This window comes from Temnothorax americanus, unplaced genomic scaffold (genome assembly GCF_048541705.1).
Source record: "Temnothorax americanus isolate GAGA-0224 unplaced genomic scaffold, ASM4854170v1 Scaffold9, whole genome shotgun sequence".
NCBI classification, from domain to species: Eukaryota; Metazoa; Arthropoda; class Insecta; order Hymenoptera; family Formicidae; genus Temnothorax; species Temnothorax americanus.
In genome coordinates this window covers 5,566,891-5,582,520 of record NW_027509812.1, presented here as the reverse complement: position 1 = coordinate 5,582,520, position 15,630 = coordinate 5,566,891, and the positions used below count along the sequence as shown (strand labels likewise).

The following is a 15,630-nucleotide window of genomic DNA, read 5'->3' as shown; positions in this document are numbered from 1 at the left end:
CTCTTTTTCAAATTACAAATTATTTTATATTAAATACGAATTGACAATGAGAGAGAAGGAAATGATAGAAACGACTGTTTTTTAGATTTCTATAATTTAGAGCGAACTGTATAATTATTGAAAGGCATGAATATATAAATATTGCATGCTTTCTCTGAAAAGAGGTAAATATACATTAATATTGTACACCGTATTATATTTCTTTTGCTTACATACGTTTTTGGTAAAGATTAATGATGTTAGAGAACTATGTACCAGCCATTTTATAATTTTACGCACGTATTAGAAACACATACATATACGTGTACAAAATGTTTCTGAAACACTAGGGTAGTTTTAAGAGCATATAATATATATTATATGATTGTAAGGATGAAGCAGGGTCATATGAATATATATAGAAGTGGCTCTCCTTACGTTTAATATATTAAATACATTTGAGGAGGGCAAAGGAATTCTCTTATCTCTCTTAATATATATCCACTATTTTAGAAATTACACAATACCATATCAACTTTGCTATGTGTTGCATTTGCAAATGTAGCAGCGCTGACGAAAATAATTTGCATTGTAATTTGAAATGTAACAAGCAATCTTCGAGGAATACACGGACGTAACAGCAACTTAAAGAACGCGCTACACACGTTGGATTAGAGTTTCTGTTAAAAGCGCGCTGTTGTTGCCACGCGAAACTTGAAGTTATTCCGATGTCGTGCATAATACATCGTACGTGTGCCTTGTCGAAGAGAGTCTTTGTCTGCTGAGAGACGCGTTAGCTAGGACAAAGCGCCGACGGTATTTATCGTGTATATTTGCGGCGAACAACGTAGCGGCTGCGGGCCGACCTGATGTTATTGTTGCGTTCTTAACGTTGACTCGCTTGATGCGAAAACTGCGCATTTTTGCGCTAACGCGAAACGGCACGTTCCGCTGCTTTTTTTCGCGTTTGATATTGTTGTGACATTGTACTAACGGCGCACGAAATAACTCCGGAGAAGTTTGCGTGAAAAGGAGCCCCGTTGACTTCGTTGGAAGTGCGGTAGAAGCCGACTAACTTGTCGATTCACAGTTCCCCTTGCGCACGAATAGCGTTTCTACGGTCACGGTTAGATTTATCCTCCTATAGGCATTTCGTTGAGACTTCAAACGTAAACTCCAATTGCAACAATCGCCGTATTTGTCACATTCAGACCGCGGTGCTGTCGTCACATGAAGCGTCGACTTATCTAAATTCACGCGACGAATGAATTAAATGTACTGCCTTTCGCGCCAGTTTTAAGTTATTTACCATGTATTTACAATAAAATTTCTCGGAGAATTTGTTGCACGATCTTTCTCTCTTTCTTTTTCTTTCACTGTCTCTCTTTCTCTTTCTCTCGCGTTATGCCAATGTATTTGCGTTAGCATGTAGTAATATAATACAAGGCATACACACTCGCACGGAGCGGGGGATTGCGGAATATATTGCGATTAAGTTGTAATCTTTGAATATGCAAATTATTTTCCGAAGCCCGTTTCACTATCAACACGTTATAATAATACTTGACGTTAATGCATTAACTTTCCGTTTTACCAACTCGTGAGGTCCTGCATTATACCCGACGCGAATGCGCGAATCGTGATCGCGCCCGTGTAATTTCTAATGCGTGTGGCGATGATGCTGATTATATAGCGACATGAATCACAATTCCATATACCTTCTGCTGACTTATTATTATTACGCGTTTCTGTGAAGAGTAAATGATTCAAATTGGCCATTGGTCAACGATCCTCGCAATATCAACTCCTGTTTACGTGAATGTTATCTATAGAAAGCTAAATCGCATTCATAAATTATACAGCGACTATCTCTTTGGTATAATTGATTTTCTCGATCATGATTTTCAGAATAATTTAATTTCACGTTCCTGTTATTTCAATGTGCTGTTTTATTCAATCTTGTAATGCTATAGTTAAATTATCAATTGATATTTAATGTTGTCACTTTAGATTTAAACTTCTCATAATATTTGTAACGTTATCTTTTACTTCGTAACGTTTTCGCACGTCTAAACGAACAGCAAAACAATTTGGTATTATTATTATTTGATATTCACGCTCTGCCATTATTTGATATATTTCTAGCCTCTCTGAAGGGTTTACAGTTTTTTGAACACTTTTACCGTCGTATATCTATTCATGCGTCAATAAGTTTCTTATCTATTTTATGGGTATGTAAGAATAGTTTTATGTCTCTTGTGTGTGAAGAGAGGTGAATGATTCAGGCGACAATATATAACGTGACGATTTTAGTTCTTTTAGCGAGGCTGCAATTGAATCAGCATGTCGACAATTTATGTCCATGTTTTTCCTTTTCAACAATTAATATTATTCCAAATATCGATGAATTTATTGAATTTTAGTTTAATTGTGAATAACGAGACAGTTGTATGTGAAAATGTAAATTATATATATATTTATTAATTTCTATATTGTAAAGTAGTAATATACAGTAAGAAGTAGTTCTTTCATAGATTATTTATTATTATATTAATATATATTAGTATATACATATCGCATACGTTAATTGTGCAAATATTGCTGATTTGAATATATATGCGTCAATACTTATCTCAACATTTTGATTTTTAATCTGGAAGGTCAATGGCAACTTCCAAGATTCTTACAAATTATTATGTGTCGGACCAACTTTATTTATTATCTAATCTTTGACATTGCCGAGCGTTCGTTTAATGTTTTCCTTTAACTTGTAAGATTGTATATAAGTGTTACGTAGTTTCTTTCTTCGGACTTTCTGTTACTTTAATGTTTTGCGTTACATATGCAATTTTTAGTATTAATACATGCATTTGAATAATAATATCTTACAAATTTATTATAATACGCTTAATAAACGTGCTCTATGACGCATGTTAGAAGCTTATCTCAAATGCATGCGTAGTTTTATAGCTTTAAATTGCGCATAAAGCTGATTCATATTATCTCACTTGACATCGTAAGAAAGAAGGCAAAAGATAATTGCCGAAGAAGCGTTTGATAATTTTATACGAATGTTTTAATAAAATTTTTCATTTTCCAGATTGGATGAGTCCATTTGACAGAGTGGTGTGCGGTGAGTACGAATTATTGTTGTTAATTGGAATGCTTTTGTACTATTATTGCCATTATTTGCGTTGTATATAACATATATGTAAGATATATTCCATATTTCTGTAAATACTTAAAAAACAGATTTCACATGCACTCGAAACATTTTATTTTGAAAGAAAAATTTAACTTAGATTTAATTGAGATAAACGACATATCAATATGATTAACTGTAAATTAAGTGATTATATATTTATATCAATTATGAAGAAAAGATAACTGTTTTTGAGGAGAAAAAAGATGATCCATTTTACATTATACATAAAATATTTTAATATACGGGTGGTAATCGATAAGTAATTTTAGTATGAGATCCACAGGCGTCGATCTCAAGGTTTGAAAAAGGCTGGCAGGGAAACGACCCTTCCTAAAGTTACGCTCCATATGCTAGTCACATTTCTCTCTTCAGTTTAATGTATCTTATAGAGAAGGTACTTGTAGTTGAATGGAACATTATGGCTGTTTTCTTTTTTCTGAAAGCAATGATTTGTCCTTTCCCTTTTCGACGTTGACTTTATCCAGATACATCACGTACAAAACTAAAAGTGCAAATAGCGATTCCAAAAAGTTCCCTTTCTGTATGATTGTGCAATTATGATGCTGTCGATTAGTCGTAAGTTTAATGAATAGTTTGTCATCGGTCTATACGGAGATAAAAAATGATGTAATCCCAAGCGTGCCGAGGTGTCAAGGTCATCGTCGAGATCATTTACGTGAATCGCGCTACCGGGCGGCACACGCTAAGTCCTTACCCTATTCATTTATGTTAGTTGCGCATGCAAGAAGGACAGGTATATGGGCAACTACACCTGTCGTCACCGTGATAATGTTAGCCGCGAATAATCTCCATGACTATCTTTTATACGGCCACTTACGAGCCCACAATAGCGCAGTAAATACCGATTAGATAAAATTAAACTTCGGCCGACGGCTTTTATCGCGATGGTTTGTTTACATCAGACGGATCATAATTTCAAAATAGGCATTGGCGATCACTGTACGAAGTTTCCCCACTGTGCAGACGGAATGCTTATAGTCCGGTAGGAAATTACATTCCGATATACTCAAACGGAATACATCTATTTCTGCATATATATGCAATCGGTCGATGAATCAGAATACACGTTCGCCGTTATACGTTTATACGTCCAGCTGTTTCTTGCTAATCGCGCGCATTGGCAATCTGCATGTATAATTTCAAGTTACGCTATTACAAGCAAGTTGGAACTTGCTTGTAATATTTTATTAATATCAGTTAACAAATTCATTATATTGTATTTTGTATCAATAATTATATTAGCGAATAAAATATAATAAAAGAATAATATATAATTTTGAAGCGATTAAATAATAATACACGCAAAATAAAATAGAAAGGAGTAGAAATAATTGGATTATTAAGAATTAAAATCATATATCAGTAAATATATATTATTAATTAATTAGGTGTTTTAAACCAAAATAGAAGATCGTGAATAACGCGCCATTCTTTTATGGAAAGTAATCTGAGTATCTAGATTCATTCCGTTAAAAAATTTACTTAGTTTCCTAACTTTAATTAACTTTAGTTAAATTTATTGTCGTGGCGCATTGGTATATATCGATGAATGCGCCTTCTCGTTTCTCACGCGCGAGAGGAAAGAAATTTACGGACAGTATATAGACGCTTTGTAACACTGTTATATTTATCGTATATGTGTTTTAAATTCAATTCATGTGCTCGTGAACCCTCTTTTTTCACTTTCAGCTAAACTCTTCGTTGTTTTCACATTGATTCAGTATAATGATTAATACATGAATTTGCTACGCTCCGAGATTTAGAATCGGCTTTTTTTGAAACTTGTGTGTCCTTCGAGATCATCTCCGCGTATCTCATTAAAATTTCTAACATTTGGAGATACAGAGTATCCTGTAAATTGTGATAAAAAAGAGAATGGTCAAACGAAATCACATAGATATTATCTTATTTATTATTCAATATTATCTTTTTCGCAAAGCACATAACAAATTTATTCTTTTTTCTTTCCTTATTTTTTTATAATCATTTTCTTGCCAATTATGTTATAATGTATCGAATATTATAAATAGTAGATTTAATTGCAATTTGTTTCTTTCATATAATGCGCATGACCGCAATGCGTATTTTCGAACATTATACTAACTAAAGAACATTAGATTCGATTGTGACAGGCTCTTTTTTTTATTCATATCGATAATATCGCGGATACGATAAAATAGCTCTACATTTTCACTTATAACTAATGCAAAAATTTTTTCGCGAACCACGATTATTTTGCGTTTCGAGAACGAAATCCTAAGAACGCGAAAATTTTCGAGAATTTTGATCACGTTCGGCAGAAATTAAAATTATATGCCGACTAACGCGATACTGAATGTATTACCGTGGACGATGTACGAATTTCTAATCTGTCTCTGGTACGCGAATACGCGAGCATATTCTGACATTGGGGGTTAAGAGGCCTGCAAATGTCTAGCTGGATTACGGTGTGTACATGGGGACTAGCGGGAGATAATGTATAATTTATAATCAGGCCGATCCGCCGACAACGGCGCACCACTCTACGGGCAGAGTCCACTGCCCCAAAAGCCGCCAACCCCTCATTAGCATTCGATGATGGCTGCCGCGTCCTGCAGCGTCGGTATTATCCCATTTCATCGCCCCCGCCTCCCCTACCTGGACCTCTCTTCGTATTCCCCCCTCCTCCCTCCCCCCGGCCTTCGATCCTGTCGGCTATCCCCGTCTCTCACACGTAAACGTTTCCTCCCTCGCCTGAGTCGCATCAGCATCCAGCAGGTATCTGACATTGGCTAGAAAAAGAATAGCCCCCATCGAAATTTTATCCGGAAAATTTCATCTGGAATTCTGCTTTATGCCACGACCCGGCGCGCGTTTTCCACTTTTCTATTTTACTCATCGCCTTCTCTCGATACGCCATTAATATACGTTTCTTTCTAAGAAACTCTAAACTCCACGCGGAACGTTATTGCTGCGGGAAAGTAAAGTCTAGATGCAAGGAAACATTTTATTTGTATTTTAAGGCGTGCGAAATCGCGGGGATTGGGTACAAAGCGGATCGTAAAAACTAGACATTGGGGAGACGCAGTCAGTCGAAAAATCTGAGAGCGCGGGGGGGGGGGAGACAACGATCGAAATTTTTACACTCGTCGGTGCGGCGTAATCGCTTTTGACATCTCCCGAGGGAAACCACATTTCCAAAGACAGGTCAGAATCGTGTTGTCACAGAGATTATTGAAACTGCAGTTTTATGGGCCTTAAAAGCAGTTTAATTGCCGTTATATAAGTGTTTATACGCTGCCAGGTTTGGCCTCCGCCTGCGCCACCCCAAACGTTTATTTTATGGTCATACGGCGGCGGCGGCGGCGGCGGCGGCGCGTATACCCCGTTATGTCGCGTGCCGAAGCCATCACACCAGTCAAATCCTCAGGCAGGCCGGTCGATTCCGAATATCGGCGCACATTTACGCGATGACCACCCTGAAGCGATATCTTACAATGTAAGGTATTCGGAATCGGCTGATCGAGGATCTGACTGACACTTAACTTCAGGAAAGGAAGCCCTTTACACCTTCGTTTACACTTTCGCATTTTCTTTCGAAGGGATAACTTTTAATATTATTTGACGTTCATTGGAAGATTAATATAACGTTATGGTAGTCCACATCATTATACAATATAAAAATATTACAAAAAAATACATTATGTGAAAATATTTCTTAACAGCACCTTAAATACAGAAGAACTAGAGTAGAATATTACAATCTCTCACTGCATTGAAATATTCCTGATAATCATGTATTTATGTTTAAATATATTTTAATTTTCTTCAGTTATTCGCGATGCCTATCGCGCGCCAAAAATTTAAATTCTTTTAAGAATTTAAATTTTAAATATTTACCTTAATAAATATTCTGCCGCAAGTCTGCACTACATGATACTGGATACAAAATTTAGCATATTCTTTTTTTTTTTACTGTTACGAATCAAAGAATTATATATATATGTGTGTGACGCTTCCTTTTCTATTCCCTTTTCATAACATATATTAACTCTTCCTCTCAAAATCCACTTTTTTCACGCTTAGACTTTCACCCTTTGTCGCGCGTTACGCATTCTTCCTCGCTATCGTAAAAAGCAGTAAAGTTTACCTGAACCACAGAAAGAGAAAAGCGCAGCTAGCGCAAGAATCAAAGATTTTTTTCTCAACGCGTATAAATCACGATGTTGTTTCGTGCTGAGTCAAGTGAAAGTAAAGGCTTTGACGATCGTATGTTATTATATACGAAAATCAACCACGTCACGTTTACAGTAAAGGACGTTACGCGCATTCATACCCCTTTTCCGTTAACGTATTTCTTTCTTGTACTTTTATGCTGGAATTGATTTAAATTAGCGTTACGTACAGTAACTGGACAAAATTTTAAATAATCGACTTCAAGTTTTAAATTGGCGCACATTATCATATTTTCTAATTAAATTTTTTCCCCTGTTTTTTAAGTAATTGTTCTCGTATGATCTTAAAATTGTGTTACGCATAAATTGACGCTTAATATTAATATAAATACTATTATGAAATGAATAAGGTCTCCCGTAATACAAATATAAAGGAGAGAAGCTTAATATTAATATAAACAATAATTGATGCGCAATTTATTTTATATATTATTATTTTAGATATGGAGACTATTCACATTATAATTTCTGCAATCAAGATTACTGATGTCACAGACGCGTATCGTAGTTTAGTTTTATTCGTTACAACATGCAGACAGTCTTTATTTGTACCGCGAAAACTTTATTACATGCACATGCTTGACATTTACAATGTCTAAAGTTTTAGGATTAAGTTTTATTTCTCATGACCAAACAGCAAGAAACGGTTGCTCTGTTTGAAGATAAACGTTTTATCCTTCATCTGAAAGTTAAATTCCAATAAAATATGTACATGTGGGTTATAAAAGATGTTGTATTTGCCTTTGTTTCCTCCGGCGGCTTGCAGTCACTTGTATTTTCAGCAGGGATAGGAACTTTTCGTATTTGACTTTATATATAGTTCAACTTGAGCAAACGGGTTATTTACAGATTCTTTGACAGATTTGCAGATTTGGAGTCGTTCTTTTAGCAAAGACATCGAACGATCAAGGTTTATAAATTATGAACGATTGCAAATAAAGAGTCTTTTGTAATAAATAAGTTTTGAAAGTATAAACAGATAGATTTGGTTTTAAATAGACTTATAATGTGAATACAAATAGTTAATGTATTAACATCGAAAATATAAAACTTGCACTAAACGACGTCTTTTTGTCGCTAAAAAAAAGATCTTAAATTAGATAAAGAAAACATAGATATATAAGACGGTTAAATTTAGGACATCCGGTATATCGCACCGTAGTGGGCGTTCACGATTGCCACTTATAACTGCAAAGGTCTGAAAAATCGAGATTTGCGCGGCCATGGCCGTGCGGGGATATTGTCCGATGTGTGTGCGTCACGTTGCCACGATAATAATTATTTGAAAGAAAACAAATTTATGACAACTACACCGCAAGAGTATTATCTCTCTGTTTCTCACGAGTTACGACTGGCATGCCCGTCTGCATTAATTGTATACGAAACTTTACAGGTGAAAATAAATGAGCGTTGAAAATTGCACTTTTTTTACATGAAGCTTTTGTGTACCATTTTTAACTCTAACATGAATAATGTTCATGATTGGATAATTAGAAATATAGTTTTGAATATCAATTCCTGGCGTTTACCGATGTGTAATAAATACCTCAAATTAACGTTATTCAATAGGCAACATTTTTCACAATAGAAAAACCATTTTTCATATTTAGTATGTTTAACTTATTGTGTGTGTGTGTGTGGTTAAAATGAAATAATATATATATTTTTTATTGCAATTATCAAAGTGATATCTGCAATATGTTCTCATCTTGTAATAATTCAAGTTTGTTAAAGTAATTTTATAGATTGATTTGTTTACAGCAAAGCTATTAATAACTGTAAATGTATATTCGTATTGGTGAATGCATTTTAGAGCGTGATGCTAAAGTCATATTTCTTGATAAGCGAATTAATTTGTTCAATCATAAATTAAGTAGTAAGCAGGACACTACAATTTCGAAGCTTTCTATCTTATGAATAAAAAATATGTTTATTTATGATTGTTGAAATTTTATAAAAAAATAGGTAAACAAAAAAATATATGAAAATTATACATGTAGAAAAATGCAAGAGATTATGATATTAACAAATAACCTAAAATAATTTTTATTTTGTTATATTTAATTTACATAACTTGGAAAAACGTATCTAGTATATGTAAAGAGTCGAACTTTAGAGAATCGCAATTTTTCTCATTGATCAAAGAACGAACTATCGCTTTAATGGAGTGTTATGGCGTCAAATGAAACTCTATACAACGATATCATTATCAGCTCGAATGCCGTTGTAATCTCATTAAATTATTTTAAACAAACAGTGCTCGATACATGCTTATCGCTCGGTAGCGTCGATCTTTCAAATTAAATCCAGAAGCGATCACGTGAATTCGACTCAAAATTTTCGCGAATATTTCGAAGAATTCGACGGCATATTTATAACGTGCTGCAATATTCAATGCGAAGATTAAGACGGCGTTGTTCCGATGCCATTATACTCGCGTCACTACGCTCGAAGTATTCCATGCATTATACGGGGAGCGGGGAAGCGGAGGATAAAGGAGCCGACGAGTCTTAAGGTGTTTCATATTTTCGCGGGAAAGCTCATACGAGCCCGACGCTGATGGGAGAAACGTCGTCCGCGTAGTTACGGAAATGTACGGCGCTGACATACGGAACGATCTTGTCCGGACGAGAAAACGTGCTCGACGAGCACGGCGTAAGCCGTACAGCTACATACCGACGAGCTCTCCGCCGAGCGGAGCGTGCTCCTCAGCTTCTTTGCGCCGCGCTGCGAGGCATAACACGGCGGCGGAGGACGACCCCCAGCAGGCGCTATCGTAACAAAATGCGGCCGTTTGCATAACACGACGACGAGCAATTCGGGCAGGTTTGACGGTGCGCGATATAGACCTTTTAGCCACGGATGTATCCAGGGGAAGGACCGGCGAGTTCGTATGTAGACACCCGGGGATGGGGGAAAAGAGGGACCAACGGTGGGGACAGGGGTGAAACGTAGGGGTTCGACAGTAGGGTAACGCCGCTTCCCAAGGGACTTTTGTGTAATCTATGCCACGAGATGGCCAATGGCGAATGGTATACGCCTATCCTCTAATGTCACAGGCGCGACGTTGTAATTGCTAGAAATCGCGACATCCGCATAAATTTGAATTTCAGCATGCGGCTAAACCCCCGTGTACCCCCGTATAGCAAGTCGGACACTTGTTTGTCGAACGTATTATTTATACAACGTATAATGATATACCTTCGAGGGGGATTATACGTTTCACCCGACGGGATAGAGTTACTGTTACGAGGCGCTAGAGTTCAATCGTTTGTAAGACGATCCGTTGCCTTAAGCGATTTGCATATATATAATCTATGCTTTGAGCTATTCGCGCTTGTAAATGCGGGAATAGCATTTATCTTCTAATTTATCATAATAAAATATTTCTTATCATCATAGTTGCCCGTAATTTTCCTACAAGAAAATGGATATATCTCTTCTAGTCAGCCAAGTTCGACATAAATCAATTGCATTGACGGATGAACGAACGTATGCATTTGTTGTATCTTATCTTCCTTTTAGAGTGCAAGGCTTCGTTTCCTGTGTAATTAAGCTTTTACTGAAGATGGCGATCGTTATGGTTTTGATAGCATGGCAATAGTTAATAGATCGTATTAACTTTTAAAGACTCCGACGGCAGCAGTTTCCGGAGGCTACGCGCAATAGGTGGAATAGGTGGAATAGTATCATAGAACGATTTGGTTTAGATATCACCCAGAGTATGCTGTTTCACGGTGCACCTCTGATATAGCTTATCACGTCTGTTATTTCTCGATAAAAAGTAAGGGCTCCATTTCCAGCTTCTTTCGTGTCGGCGCGTACCTACCATTCCTCCTCATTTTTGCTCGCTCCTATATCCCATCCTAAACTATACCCACGTATGCGTTACGTATCTGTTTGTTACCGATATATTGACATATGTATATATAGATATGTATGTGTGTTGCCGCATCTATATTACATTCATTAGTGGTATATATATTCGAAACATTTTCTTCTGCATCTGCATTTCCATCCGCACGTAGTACGCGCATCTCGGTATGATTCTCAAATATTGCAACGCGCATCCTACCTCCGTTCGACGTTCGTGTATACGCATTCACACATTCGCGCACTGCTTTTTCACCGTATATAGAAGTTACTTCCGTACCTTGTGCCCCGAGTCGGTGGCTGGCTAAAAGAGAAGAAGAGAAAAGAAGGAGAGATAGGGAGAGAGAACCGGAGGGTGCGCTTGGCTATAACAGGAGCCAGAATCGTTACCAGTGCTAGGAATCGAGTGCGCATGTGCCCGGTATCCCCTTTGTTCGCGTGATATGTCCGAACTAAAGCGGAGGGCCCAAGAGGCAGCGACGAAGCGCGTAAGAAAATGAGAGAGTGCGTGGCGCCGAGCGGGAGGAGGAATGCTCGATGCTTTCAAAACGAGTTCTTTTATCTTACAGCTGTTATTATGCATATATTTGTCTAGCGATGCTTTCCTAGGCTATAAGTTACTCGTAGACAAAATTAAGCATTCCGTGATTTTGAGCAAACTAAACAAGCTTTTATCTTATAAGAGTCTTAAAGAAATTTAAATGAGCTGAATATTATCAATCGTGATCGTGTGGATATTTTCGATTTATCCATCACAATGAATCACAATGATTGAAACGTGTATGGTAAACAAAATTAGAGAATATAAAAGAAGAAAAAGTACGCAATTTATGGCGCGGTAATTTTCTCAAGGTCCAACGAGAACGCAAAAAATAATTTACTTCAAGACGATTTATTAGACGCGATGCGAAATTCATGTTCTGCGAAAACCATTGATACACTAACGCCCCGAGACAAACATACACAGATATACTTGTTGTCATCCGCCACCTGAGTATATTTTATAAATATAAACGTGAAGACGAATATACTTTTTCACGACATAAAATCAGAGCGCATTATTTCTATATACATTATGTGTCTTGGATGCCTCGGTTATACATGACGTTTGCCTTAGTCTCAATAGAAGTATTATAAGTCATCAGACTCAATAAAGTCAAGGTTCTGTTGCTGTTAGTTAAATTTATCTTAATAAAAGAGAAGGTCAGCGAGAAGTATAATATTTACTGATTGAGTTGTCATCGGTTAAAGTCATCAGTAACAAGTCCGGCGTGATGTTAATAGATCTATCAAATTTGAATACGTCAAGTAGGACTTTGATACGTAATGTTTTTCATTAATTTAATTTATCGATTAATTTACCGATTTTGCATTAAAAAAATCACAATTTAATGGAAATTTAATAATGTGTTATTAATCTCTACATTACTATGAAGATTCCTGTAAAGTTATTAAAAGGAAAAAATGTATATAGATTGTAGAAAGCAAATACGTTCGATCGCGACTTCAAAGTTAAACACTTCAAAGCTATAAAATTCAAAATAATCGGACGGTTCCCTCACATTTTATCAAATATCCAGGTCGAGTGACGTCAGTAGGGATGGTTGGAAAAGGGTGAAAGAGGGTGCGTAACACCGGCTAATATCGTAAAGCCGCAACGTGCTCTGATTAAACATTATGTGGATTCTAACATTTCTCACTACGGCGACACACGTATAAGGATATCGTCTCTGGGCGATATCTTTACCTTTAAGATATAAACTTTTTGATTTATTGATTTAGTTTAATGATTAATAATACATATGTTTAATTTTATTGGTATTAACATATATTTCGTTTAATATTTCGAATTAAATTTCAAAATGTCTTATACCATTAAAAAATAAACGTTACAGAATGTAAAATTCGTAAACTTTTAAATTGGCTTTTTTCTCGAGTTTTAATTTTCAATGTATTTCGATGAAATAATATTAAATGCAATTGTACAAACTTACAGTTTAATCTGCAAAATCTACTTAATTTTTTTCATCGAGTTCAAATTGCGTACGGTCAGCTCCACGTCTCTATAATATGTACTGCGTTTCAAATCTCCTAATGAGTAATAACCCTCGACATCACTGTCTTTCCAAACTTAATCCGTGTCTCGTTTTGTATCTTTCGGAAGCCATAGTGGCCCAACGTCGGATGTTCTAAATTGCACCAGGCACGACTTTTATTAGCGGAAAGAGACAACCGTGGCATTTGCATGTAATGGCATAGGGGGTGGATTGTAGTGAAGTGTGGTAGCACAGGGAGTGTCGGAAAATATGAGAATGGTCGGAAAGGGCGCTGCAGGGCGTGAGAGAGAGAATGAGAGAGGGAACGAGAGAAATGGTGGGGACGTAAGGCCGTAATTAGAGTCTTAGGGGGTTCTATGGGGGGTAGCTGTTCGCGCTGTTGTCGGTGGCAGGAGTGGGGACCGTTAGTCAGAATATAGAGGGTAGCAAGCCTCCGTTATGAGCTTTAAGAGGGGAAGGAATGTTTGCCAACAGCATTCTAATACTTTATTCTTTATTACAAAATTAAAATTTAATCTTGTTTTGTATCGGTCTTCACCTTCCGGATGAGATTGCGCGTATTTCGAGTTTGGTTGATTTTGCTAATATAGGTTTATTTTTAAGTCTGCTAACACTGCCAACTGTTCTTAGAAATTATTTGGCGAGGTAAAAGCACGTAGCGTAATTAGCATGCGAGTCATGCTTATTTGAATAATGAAGAAAAATTCGGGAAAAATTACTATGTGATCGATTGTAATAAATTCTTGAAATGCGGATTGTATAATTTATTTTAATAAATTCAGTAGCAATTTTAGGTATATACGCTTGTGCTTCAGATGCGTGGCACTATCCGAGAAATTATACTTGCCGGTATTCCTTCAGCGCATGGATGAGTTAACGATTTTATAGAAGTTGAATTGTGACATTTACACCTTGCTCACGAGCACTCAATTATATTTATGTGCTATCTACATGCTCATATATATATTACACACGTGACAGTATATGTCATACGAAATTCAGCAGTCTTAGTAATCTCATAACAGGAACAGCGATTAAGAATTCCAACATTATCAATATAAATAAAATAATAATCTTGATACGTTTCTCTACACTCTTGTGAGAAAAAATAGTCACACGAATATTCTATATAATTTATGTACACGTAACATGATCTTAAATACTCCATAAATTATAAGATAATAATTAAAAAAAGACGGATATCGAAAGCAATGCATTAATTTTAGGCAATTAAACAGATGCCAGTCTCTAATATTTTTTCAAGAGTTGTCCTGATTATATAATTTATATATCTATCTTCGAATTTTCGCGCAAAGTTTGCATTTTGCGTATATATAGCTCTCCAGTTTTCAAGATGCCGTCTATCACCGCATGACGCGACTGTTCCGACTTCGGAATCTCTCTTATAAATTTTTCTCTCGACTTTACAATACGTGGGAGATTAGAGTTCTTAATGCCGTGGCGGCACAGTTGGCCGCCATGTATAGGTACAACTCATCTGCCCATTGAAAGGCGCCGCCGCACCACGCATCTGAGCGCTCGCACTCGATCTTAGGACAGGCGAGTCCCTAGGTATCCTCCGCGTATGGAGCACGAGCGCGCTGAGGTGTGTGCGTGTGGTAGATACATGCCGGATAATGGGAGACACCCTTATGGATGGCGTTTGGGTTCCACCGGGAACAATGGAGCGAACTTCCCCCTCTCATCATCCATCCTTGTCGGAATCCTTTATTACCGCCCGATGTATATATATATATATATATATATATATATATATACGAACGCTATACTCCATATATATATATCTATATATACTATATGTATATCTCTGCCCCCCCGTCCTACCAAAATCGCTCCCTTCAGCGTACCTGTGTACTTCACACACATTCTCCTACTAGCTGTCCAACCAATCAGGATTTAAGTCTATTGCCGGCCGTGACGGACGCTACGCGTGCGCGGGCACCTGTGTATCTAACTCGCAGCCACGGTGGTGTTAGTATCATCTTTGTGGCTTATGTCGTTTTACGTATACGTACAAATGTCCATGTGCTTTTTTTTTCATATATATGAATCTAACTGGTTGATAAACTTGGATTGTTTGACTTTTTTTTAATCAAAATGTGTGTACTAGTTGTTAGTACTGATTGTTGATTGTAAATATATACCCTTTATTAAACGCTTAATGATTAATTATAGAAGAAAGTTTGTTATTGTTTGCTCAAATAGCAATTTATTTAACTCCTATTACTTGCACTCATAATGGCGCAATATTAATCAATTT

At 36.6% G+C, this 15,630-nt stretch overlaps 2 protein-coding genes across 5 annotated transcripts in view; both read left to right on the top strand.

The window, feature by feature from the left end:
• LOC143908202 (uncharacterized) overlaps window positions 1-15,630 on the top strand; it is a 371,145-nt gene that overhangs the window by 176,363 nt on the left and 179,152 nt on the right. The window lies entirely within an intron of this gene.
• LOC143908204 (homeobox protein abdominal-A homolog) overlaps window positions 1-15,630 on the top strand; it is a 33,214-nt gene that overhangs the window by 2,356 nt on the left and 15,228 nt on the right. For both annotated transcript variants that reach the window (XM_077425650.1, XM_077425651.1), the window contains exon 2: window positions 3,080-3,112. In XM_077425650.1, the coding sequence (XP_077281776.1) occupies window positions 3,080-3,112 (33 nt within the window). The remainder of the gene's footprint in view (window positions 1-3,079; window positions 3,113-15,630) is intronic.